General features: G+C 20.4%; 2 protein-coding genes across 3 annotated transcripts in view; one reads left to right on the forward strand and one right to left on the reverse strand.

Moving 5' to 3' along the window:
- Nucleotides 1-12228, reverse strand: part of LOC122508556 (thyroid receptor-interacting protein 11-like) — a 57951-nt gene that overhangs the window by 42226 nt on the left and 3497 nt on the right. For both annotated transcript variants that reach the window (XR_006302241.1, XM_043621986.1), the window contains exon 3: nt 11930-12007. Coding sequence is in view for 1 of the 2 variants with exons in the window: in XM_043621986.1 (XP_043477921.1) it covers nt 11930-12007 (78 nt within the window). In the remaining variant the exon portion in view is untranslated. The remainder of the gene's footprint in view (nt 1-11929; nt 12008-12228) is intronic.
- LOC122508560 (nuclear receptor subfamily 4 group A member 3-like) overlaps nt 1-12228 on the forward strand; it is a 30102-nt gene that overhangs the window by 9377 nt on the left and 8497 nt on the right. The window lies entirely within an intron of this gene.

Genomic DNA, 12228 nt, shown 5'->3' on the forward strand with positions numbered 1-12228 from the left:
TTATTTATTTTAATGTGAGAAGTCATTTAAAAAAATTGTAAGAAGATCTAAGGCAAGAAAATCAGTGATTTTTAATTATTTTTGTCGTGGATTTTCCAAATATCCCGAAATTTCAACTAAATTTTCCTCGCTTCAGAAGCAATTTTTTTCTATTGCTAATTTTTTATTTCTTAATATGGATGCACTTGCAATTTTTTAAAGGGCTTCTTACATTAAAAAACAATTATCAAAAGAAAAAATTTTCATTGCATAAAAGTTGGTAATTTCAGTTTCATAACATTTTTGGGTTTCTAAAATGTATTAATTTTAAAATTATTTAAAGGAAGATATTGACTAAAAGAAACTAAAATTTAGAAATGTCATATTGATTTCAATTTTAAGCACTAAATTTAAAATCAAAAAGTTGTACAATGTCAACTTGAAAACTTGAAATTTTTAAGACTCAAATACAAAAAAATTGAGTTTTTAGTATCAGGCTTTATAAAATTCCCTGACAATTCCAGGTTTTTCAGGTTTTCCATGACAAAAAAAAATTCCATGACAATTCCAGGTTTCCCAGGTCCGTGGCAACCCTCCTAGAGTAACAATAAAAATTTAATAAACTCATTTCGTACAACTTCTTCTACACCTGACTCTTCTTATAACCAAGAGAAAGTATTTTTTTCCATTAAAAAGCCTAAATACTGTTATAAATAGACAAAAAAAAATATTATGAAACACTATGTTAGTTTATATTACAAAAGACAAAAAAAAAGAGAAGGTCAGGCTCAATTTGAAGAGTAGAAAAGAAGTTTTTTTTCTGCAGTTACACTGTTCTTCCAGGCATATCTTCAATTAGAGTCAGACTACCTCGTGTGCTATACCTATATATATATATATATATTCATGCAATGATACGAAAGATTTCAGTAGTACAGAGTTCAGTGTTCGAATAAAGGAAAAAAAACGAAAAAAAAAAAAAAAAAACAGTGGGATTTTTGACTGCAGACGGGTGACTCTGATCCCTATAAATGCGTATACATACATGTCGAAAAGAACGAAACCAAATGACATATATAGTCATGAATAATGTAATTAGGATAGCTGTTAGCTTCTTTTCCTTTGGATAATATTTACGCCTAAATACGTATTCATGCTGTGTGTTAACAGCAGGACATTTTTATCGTCCATCCTCCCCCTTTTCCACCCATCCCCCTTGTCCATGTCTTATATAAACTTATATATACCATATAGTCATGTAAAACGGGTGCTGCGGGCGGCCAGGTGAAGGAAGCCAAATTGGAAAAAGGTACATCCTGCCATGTCGGGTCACATACACTCTTTATGATAATGGCAAGGATTTTTTTTACTTTTTTTCTTCTCCGAAAAAAATTTTCTTGTTTTCCGAAATTTTTTACATTTTTTTTTCTGTTTTCGAATTTTCTACTTGTTTTCCCGGTTGAAATTGAGAAAATATCTAAAATTGTCACTAAATTTTTCGATTTTATTCGAATATTCGTCTTTAGTTTCAGATAAATGAAAATTATGTACTTCAGTTCGTGGTAGCCGTAGTCGTTAAGGCGTTGTTTCGGTCACGTTGTTTCGGTCACGTTTGGGTTCGATTCCCCTCAGAAGCAAATTTTAATTTTATTTTCTCTCTTAGCCATTACACCCAGAAAAAATTATTTGACTCCGAATGTACTAAATTATTTCTTTTATTTATTTGCTAAATAAATAATTTCTTTTAATTACGTTTTTCACCAATTTTTAACTAATATTAGTATAAATAAATATTGGTATTAGTATAAATCAATCAATAAATAAATAAATGTTAGGGAAATTTATAAACATTTATTTTCTGGTAATAATGAAATATTGCACTGTTTAATTAATTGTATTTTTAAACATTGTATTAATTGTTGTACCCTTACAATGTCTATTTGAATGTTTTTGTTTTTGTATATGTATATATATAAATGGACAAGACAATAATAATTGTAAGTCGAGCAGGTATTGTTTATTTTATGTACTACCAGAAAAAAAATGTCGTGGCTCAACTTGACAATATAATAATATAAACGTGGCTAATTTTTCGAACGAGTTATAGATACCTACTTTCTTAAAGATAACGTTATAATACCTCTACTTTATTAACGATATTGCTTGAGTGACGAGCAACCTTGAACAGTTTCGATAATACGACTGCTTTTTCGATAAAAATTACTTTTTTATTTTAGTTTTTCCTATTATAGTAAATCGTTAATCAAATTTTTCCTTTTTTTTCAAAATAAAAAACAAATTTTTACTATTTATAGTATATTTTATTTTTTTTATGAGAATTATTTCCTACTATATCCAGAAAAAAAAATTTAATCAGAGCTAATTAGACTCTTCATTTGTTTTAAATGAAGTTTTATTTTTTCCAAATAAATTTTATTCGGATTCAACAAAACTTTATTTCTTACAAAATAAATAAAATAAAAATAAATTTTATTCGGATTAGATAAAATTTTATTTCTTCCAAATAAATTTTATTCGGATTAAATAATAGTTTATTTGGTTCAAATAGAAGTATTATTATTAAATAAACATTTTTTAATTAATTCATTTACTAATTTATAATAAAAATAGTAAACAATTTTTTATAAAACAAATTAATAACCTAAAGGGCTATTAGATAAATATACTTTTATTTAACTCAGATAAATTATATTTGCTCTAAATAAAATTTTTCTCTGATTGTATCGAAAATTTATTATTTATTTTTATTAATGAAAATTTAATTACGTACAAAAAAAAATGAAGTTTTGTGAAAAAAATATATTTAGAAATTTTAAGTTTTGCAATTTTTTTCGAAAATTGAATTAAAATACGTGTCCTATTAATTTTTGGAATTAAAAATTAATAACAAAGCTCTTGAATGAAAATTACAGTGACTAAGCGAAGAGAAGAGTATTTACTGAGAATTAAGTATTAAAATTGCTTTTATAATTAAAGGGGTAGTCATAGTCACTATCAACCCTTTTATTAAAAGCTTATCTTATCCGAATAAAATTATTGTTTACATTTATCTCACCTCCTGTTGCAAGCGAAAATATTAAATTGATTTACAATTTTTACTTTAAATTTTAATTTTTAAAACTCAGTTTATTATTAGAATATTTATTATTTAGTATTATTATTTTTATTATTATCATAATATTATAATATACTGAAAAAAATTATTACATTCAAATAATCGATTAATAGTCTATTATCAAATAAATATTTACTTGAATCAAATAATTTTTATTTGAGTCAATTATATTGTTCAATTCATTTTTGCTTCAAAAACTGATTATTGGTTCAAATAAAATTTGATTCAATTAAAAATTATTTTATTTAAGAATTTAATTATTTGATAATAGATTCAATTAAAAATTACTTGATTCAATTAAATATTTATTTGATAATAGATTCATTTAAAAATTATTTGATTCAAGTAAATATTTATTTGACAATAGATTCAATTAAAAATTATTTGATTCAAGTAAATATTTATTTGATAATAGATTCAATTAAAAATTATTTGATTCAAGTAATTAATTATTTGATAATACACAAGTTGTTTATTTGAATCAAATGAATTTTTTTTCAGTGTAATAATTATTTTTATTATTATAATACTAGTAGTGTGAACAGAAAAAAAATGTTTTTAAATCGAACAAATTTTATTAGAGTCAAATAAATGGTATTTGCTTCAAATACTGAAATTAAAAGTATAAAAAATAAAAAATAAAATAAATTTTTTTGATAATGGATGGCAAAATAACGCTTTCGAATTTATATATAAATATAGGTATATATATCGTCTCTTGACCCTTTTAGCCCAAGCAATCGAATTTACAATTTTATTTATACAGTGACCCTGCTCACTTAAGTCACTAGGTCCGAATGCACGTGGGAATTGTATCTTTTTCAATGGGAAAGATTACCGGATAGTTCGTAAAGTAAATTCAAATTTCAAAATTCTTCTCAAAAAAAAAAGAAATAAAAACTCGATAATATCCGAGAAAACCCCGAATCAAGCAATACGAGAATTAAATTACATCAACTTAAAAATTACTTTCAAATTTTTTGTCAAATTAAAAATTAAAAGAAGTCTACAAGAAATATTAATATTATTAATTATTCATATTATAAATATTATTATATATTAATAATATTATTAATATTATTTGAATATTATTTTTTTATAGTTTTAAATTTATTTTTCAATTATTAATATTATTGTAATAAAAGAGTAAACAAAATTTATTAATTATTACAATAAGTAAAATAAAAAAAGGTTTATTAATTATTAAAATAAATAAAAATAAAAAAATATTTGTTATTATTGCAATAAATAATTCATTAATTGAATTAATTAATAAAAAATTAATTTTTTTATTTTATTTTTTTTTTGTCTTTGAACGAAAAAATCATAATTTTCCTATTTCTTTCATAGAACTTTTTTCTATGAAATGAAAATGAAAAATAACAGTAAAAAAAAAAGAAAACATATAAATAATTAATAAATAAGTTCTTAAGAATAATTTTAATAGAAATTTCTATTTGAAATTAAAAAAAAGTTACTCACTTACGACTTCTAATTTCTCAAGTCTAAAAAGATAGTAGTTTATCTATATGAATTCCTTGCAATACAGAAATTTGCATTGGTCGCATTAATGTTTTGAGGGAATACTATGGCTGACAAGTTTAAATTTCAAGTCAATGTAGAAAATATTATGCAATTTTTCCCAAAGGCACTTGCTGTTGTATTTTTATTTTTATTTTATTTTATCTATTCATTTGACTTCGCCAGGCAATTGTCTATGAAAAATATAGCTTTGGCTGGAAAAATTTTTTAATTCACGTCTGACAATGTCTTTTTGTCGCGTGTTGATAAAAAGTAAAGAAAAAAAATTGAATACATAAAATGCAGGCACGTAAAACAATGAGGCAATTTTCAAGAAAATTATTTTTTAAATTCTAAATTTTTAAGTTATACAAAAAGAAACAAGTTTTTCAAAATTTCATAAAATTAATAAAAATTAGAAAGAAATTAATTAATTGGCTAATAAACAATCTATTTTTTTATTATATAAATAAATTTATTTATAAATTTATTTCATAGATAAATTTTAAATGAATTGACTGGAAGAAAAAATTCCGTACCGGAAAAATTAATCTGTTTAATTTAGTGAATAAATAAGTCGCAGTTTTAAAAAAAAACCCTACGAATCATTCCAAAAAATCTGAAAACTAAAATATTAGAAAATTTCGGAAAAAGTTCAAAAGATTTTGAAAACAATCAGAAAATTACTTCCGAGTAAAGCTGATAAATAAGAGAAGCAAACAAAAACGATTGTGAACCCCATCATCACTTATTTTAGTTTACAAACTTACAAAACTAACGAAAAAGAAAAAAGTAAACTCAAACATATCCCGGATCTAAAACCTGAATCTTATTTCTGTTTAAGTTACGAGATTTGAGATATTTTTTTGGAATTATTTTCAACAAATATAACAAATTTAAAAAATTTTATTTGATAATTATTTGTGAGAAAATTATAATTATAAAATTAATTGTTAAATTAATTGAAAAAATTATTTATATTTTTATTTATATTTATATTATTTATTTTTCCCTGAAAATAATTTTTTTTATTAAAGAATCTGTTACTTGACTATTGTTAAATAATTTTTTGCATAATCTTATAATTTTTGAGTCATGAAAATTGGATTCAAATCAATAATTTATTTATTTGAGGCAAATTTATCGATTCAGAGAAAAATTATATTAGAATAAAATAAAACAAAAATTTAATTTAAATCAATAATTTTTGTTTTTAAGAAAATACAATTTTATTGACTTATGACAATAATAAATTAAGAATTCATTAAGTAATATACATTTTTCCAAAATTAACTTAAAATTAAATTTTTGTTACATTAAATTCAAAATAAATTAAAAATTGATTTTTAGTTAAATTAAATTCAAAATTAATACAAAATGTATTTAACATTTGAATTTTAATTACCTAAACAAAATATAAAATTAATTTAAAATTTAATTTTAGTTAAATTGAATACAAAAATAATTTAAATTTAATTGTATTTTAATTAAATTAAATTCAAAAGTAATTTAAAATTAAATTTCATTCAAATTCAAATTTACTTAAAATTAAATTTCAAATTTATTTTTATTAATTTATTTTTATTTAATTTTTAATTTTCAAATTTATTTTTTCAAATTTACTTAAAATTAAATTTTAGTTAAACTTAATACAAAATTAATTAAAAATTAATTAAAATTTGATTTGGATTTTAATTAAAGTAATTAAAAAATTAATTTAAAATTAAATTTCAGTTAAATTGAATGCAAAATTAATTTAAAATTTACTTTTAATTAAATTGAATACAAAATTAATTTAAATTTGATTTGTAAATTTAATTAAATTAAATTCAAAAGTGATTTAAAATTAAATTGAATTCAAAATAAATTAAAAAGTGATTTTTAGTTAAATTGTATTCAAAATTAATAAGAAATGTATCTGAAATCGAATTTTTGTTAGACTAAATACAAAATTAATTTAAAATTTAATTCAAAATTAATTTAAATTTGATTTGGATTTTAATTAAATTGAATTCAAAAGTGATTTAAAATTGAATTTCATTCAAATTGAATGCAAAATTAATATAAAATTAAATTGAATACAAAATTAATTAAAATTTGATTTGGATTGTAATTAAATTGAATTCAAAACTAATTTAAAATTGAATTTCAGTGAAATTGAATGCAAAATTAATTTAAAATTCAACATTTATTATATCGAATTTGAAATTAATTACTTAATTACAGATTTTGATATAAATTATTTATTTAATTTATTTTATAAATTGATTATTTAAAGCAAATAAATTCATAATTAAATTTCAAATTGAATATTAATTATATCGAATTTAAAATTAATTACTTAATTACTGAATTTGATATAAATTCAATTCAAATAATAATTATGTGCTAAAATATCAATATTTATTCGATAATTGTTTATTTGTTGCAAATAAATATTTATTCAACAATTTATTGTTTGAATTAAACAAATATTTATTTTATAAATTGATTATTTAAAGCAAATAAATTTTTTTTATTAAAAAAAATCAATTCCTAGTAGGAAAAATTAATTTTATATGAAACGTAGAGGAAAAGTTTTGCACAAAAATAAAATGAATTATCTCAAACTAAAATAAAAAAAAGGAAAAAAGTGAATCAAAAATTTGAAAAAAATAGGAAAGGAAAATAATAATAATATTTTTCTACTCTGTATGATAACGAGGCATTGATATAGTGATTAGTTATTCAAATTCATTAATAGATTGTTTCGAGTTTGATACCTATAATGTATAAGAGTTATTCTAAAGTGTTCAAGAGAAATAGAAAAAAAAGAGAGGCGATGGCACCGACTGTCATATCCGGTGAATAACGAGTCTTCAAAACACTCTCGCGCGCACCTTTTCTATCATAAATTAGTCAAAAAGCACTTGTGTCACGACAATCCGAAACGCCAGCAAACAATCTAAAAGTGAAAACGCGAATGAATAGAACGACACAATAGTCAACGTTTTTATATACTATATAACCGAAATGGGGAAGAAATAGAAAAGACCGACCCTTTGTTAGTCCAAGATATGATGGAGAGGAAAGAAAAAAAGGTGCATTCTTATCTCAAGTTCCTATACAATTCCTGTGTGTATATATACACAAAATTTGAAAATTTCTCTTCATATTTTTTTTTCTCAAAAACTCAAATTTTCTTCGCTTTTCACTTCTTCTCTTTGTTTTTCCTTTTTATACGTATAGATATGTATTTTCAAATTCATTTTTAAAGAAAAAAAAAATATTCTTATGTATAGAAAACAATAAAAGAGTTTTTGCCTTCATTTACATCTCAAAAGACAAAAACACACTCGAATGTAAATAAAGAAGGAATTGAAAATTACATTTTTTTAATTGTACCTATTGTCTGAAATTATTATTTTCATTGTGCACATATTTTATCTTCATTGTGCAAAAACAAAAATATTATTTTCACTCTGTAAAAAATATTTTCGTTCTAAAAATATTATTTTCATTCTAAAAATACTATTTTCCTTCTGAATGTATTATTTTCATTATAAAAAAATTATTTTCTTCTAAAAAATTATTACCGTTCTGACAAAATAATAATTTTGTCAGAACGATAATGATCATTTCGACAAAATTTTTATTATTCATTGTGAAGAAACATTTTTTCTATGTAAAATTGCGTATAGGTACAATTTTATATTTCAAAAAAAAAATTCACTGAAATTACAATTACCACTTGCAACTAATATCGAGAATTATCGAAAGAAATCAAATTCTATTTTTTAACAAAATAATTTGAATTATTGGGAAACAAATTTCATAAAATTTTCGATTTTCTCAATTTGATAATCAATTTTCTTGGTAAATTTTTTATTCAAGTGAAATCAGATTGTAGATTGATAGTGAAACAATTATATTCATTGATAATAGAGAATAGAAAAAATTATACACGAGGGGAAAAATAAATTTGCAATATAAAAAATAATCTATAAAAAATTAAAGTGGCAAGTGTTAATTAGTTGAATTAATAAATTAATAAATAAACTAATTGCGAAATAATAAATTCTACCATTTAGGCAGATATTATTAATTATTCACATTCAAACATTAAGAATTCGTCAAAAATTTATTGGACACTTACAAATAACTCAATTTGTCTAAATTAATTAATTTCCTCATTTGAAAAATCGAGAAAAATACCAATTTTTGTTCAATAACAAAATTAAATTGTTTTTCCATGAAATTTTATTTTTTTGCACAAAGAAAAAATTTGAACAATCGATTAATTTTCAGAGATTTGAAAAATAAATCAAGTGAACAAATAATAACAATCGAATAAATTGAATAAATGATAAAAATTCAATTCAATTTCTTTACTTGTTTTTTACTTTAATTTATTTAATTAAATTAATATTAAATTCAAATTTAATTTTGTTTTGTAAAAAAATTTTTTTTAATCGGTAAATTTTGAGAGAGTTGGTGAAATAAAATAACTAATGAATAATAACAATCGAATTAATTGAATGACAATTAAAAAATTCAATTCATTTAATTAAAATTTAATTTTTTTTTTGTAAAAAATTTTTTTATTTGATAAATTTTTCGAGAGTTGGTAAAACATATCAAGAAAATGAATAATAAAAATCAAATTAAATGAATAAAAATTGAAAATTCAATTTAATAAAATTTAAATAATATTAAATTAATTTAATATTTGATTAAAATTTACAATTTTATTTTATTTTTTGCTAAAATAATTGATTAATTTTAAGAGAGTTCATAAATAAATCAAGTGAATAAATAATGACAATTGAATAAATTGAATAAATGATAAAAATTCAATTTAATTTCTTTACTTGTTTTTTTGCTTTAATTTATTTAATTTAATTAATATTAAATTCAAATTTAATTTTGTTTTGTAAAAATAATTTTTTTTATCGGTAAATTTTTCGAGAGTTGGTGAAATAAATCACTAATGAATAATAACAATCGAATTGTTTTTAATAGATTAATTTTTTGAGAGTTGGTGAAATAAATCAAGTGAATATGAACAATAACAATCGGATTAAATGAATAACAATTGAAAGTTCAATTTAATAAAATTTAAATAATTAAATTAATTTAATATTTAATTCAATTTTACAATTTTATTTTATTTTTTGCTAAAATAATTGATTAATTTTGAGAAAATTGATTAAAAAATCAAGCGAACGAATAATAACAATTGAATGAATCGAATAATAATTGAAAATTCAATTTAATTTAATTCAAATTGTATAATTAAATTCAAATTATTTCAATTAATATTTAATTCAATTTTAAGATTGTAATTTCCTCTTCTTTTTTTTTTTTTTTTTTTTGCTAAAGAAATATAAATGCATAGACAAATTTTTCGAGAGTTGATGAAATAAATCTCGAATGAATTGAAGAACAATTGAAAATTCAATTTAGAAACTGGAAGTACAAACTTGTACTTGTAAATATTACAGAATGAAGCCACTGTGGGTCCCGCATGAAAGCGGAGTAAGAAGTATTTAGTGTTTTGTGTCAACTTCATCAGCTGCTACTCAGCATATAAACAGAGCCCTGTAGTGTGTAAGAGTTTATAAAATAATATGAAAGTGAGCTAGCTTCATATATATAATTTTTATTTCCTCTCTTTTTTTCTTCAATTTATTTCGAAGAATGTAAACGCACTCCAATTACGTAAGAATAACGGTCGTCACGCTGAGATTTTACAAAATGATGATAGGGTTCACAATAATTTCATATTTATATTTGTATACTTATAGTTATTTGGGACCTCGGAGAGAAAATATCGAAATAACTCTTTTTTCTGTTGGAATAAAATATTTTTAGGCGAATCATTAATATACTATAATCATTAATATAAATTATAAATATACTATAATCGTTAATGTCATAAATTGTATATTGTAATCATTAATATGTTCTAAAATTAAAATTAAATCCTGTAATTAAATTAAATTATTATTAATTATTTAATTAGAAATAAAAGATTTTTTCTCCCTAATAGAAAAAATAAATTATTGCCTATAATTTATGAGTAACGATTTTTAAATTAATTTCTATAGTTCCAAAGTTGCCAAATATTTCCCTCTATGAAAATACAATTTAATTCAAGTGAGTGATTAATTTTTTATTTTCTATACAATGAGAAAAAAATTTTATTTAATTGTATTTGTATCAAATAATTTTTTTCTAAACTTATTTGAATCAAATAATTTTTTTAAAAATTTCATTAGATTCAAGTAAACTACTAATTAACTGGTGTTAAATAAATATTTATTTATTTTAGATAATGAGATAATAAATTAATGAAAATAATTTAAAATGAAATTTATTTAATTCAAATAATTGATTAATTTTTGAATTTTAATTACATTTTAATTACAATGAGAAAAAAAATCTGTATTGAATATACAATTTCTTGTCTATTATAAAAAAAAATGTATTTCTATCAAGTTATTTTTCTTTTAAATTTATTTGTATCAAATATTTTTTTCTTTAAATATATTTTTAAAAATTGTACTTGATTCAAATAAACGATTACTTGTCGATTATCAAATAATAATAACAAAAATAATAACAATTTCTTTCTTTCAAATAATGAAATAATAATCAAATGGAAATAATTTTAAATGAAATTTATTTGATTCAAGTAAACGATTATTATTTGTCTGTTTTCAAATAAATATTTATTTCTATCAAATAATTTTTATTTAAGTCAATGAAATGGTATTTGTTTCAATTACCAAAATTTTTTGTTTAAATGTTATTTTGATTTGAATAAAAATTAATTGATTCAAGTAAATAATTATTTGATAACAGACACACATTAACCAGTTGTTTGAATCAAATAAATTTTCTTCCTTGTAATAGTCACTAATTGACTATTATGGGAAATAAAAAATTAGTTAATTGTCAAGTAATCAATTATTTGTTAATAATAAATTTACTTTTCTTTAGAAAAAATTACTATTCTTATTAAAATTCATATTTTTCATGCTCCTAAAATTTGGAACTTTCAAATAGACAACAATATTTTTTAATTCTTTGAATTTTTATTTTTTTATAAAAAAAATTAATTCTTAACTAAGAAAATGTTTGATTTTAATTATTAATTTTTCTTTTTTGATACGTTAATTTTGAAAAATATTTAAATAGCAAAAAATTTTATTCATCTGAACGTTCAGAACTTTAATAAATTTATTTTTCAGCGAAATGTGGGTAATTTGTTTAAAATTGGGAATATTAAAATATTTTTTGAATTCTTACATGCTCTCTGGATTTTGCTGCGTTTAGTTCAACAACTGTTTTCTGCAATTCAATGTTCTGTCGACGAAGCAACGATATCTAGAAAAAAAAATTAGATTATTAATTGCATGCAAAAATATTTGCTACAAAAAAATATTTAAGTCTTAAAAATTAAATAAGTATTTGTTATTTTATTTATTGATAAAAATAAATTTATTTATTATTCTATTTATTGATAATAATAAATAGGTATTTATTATTATCAATATTATTTAGAAGCCTGAAAACAAAAATTCTTCATTATTATTATTATTATTATT

This window comes from Leptopilina heterotoma, unplaced genomic scaffold, assembly GCF_015476425.1.
Source record: "Leptopilina heterotoma isolate Lh14 unplaced genomic scaffold, ASM1547642v1 Lhet_54, whole genome shotgun sequence".
Lineage (NCBI taxonomy): Eukaryota > Metazoa > Arthropoda > Insecta > Hymenoptera > Figitidae > Leptopilina > Leptopilina heterotoma.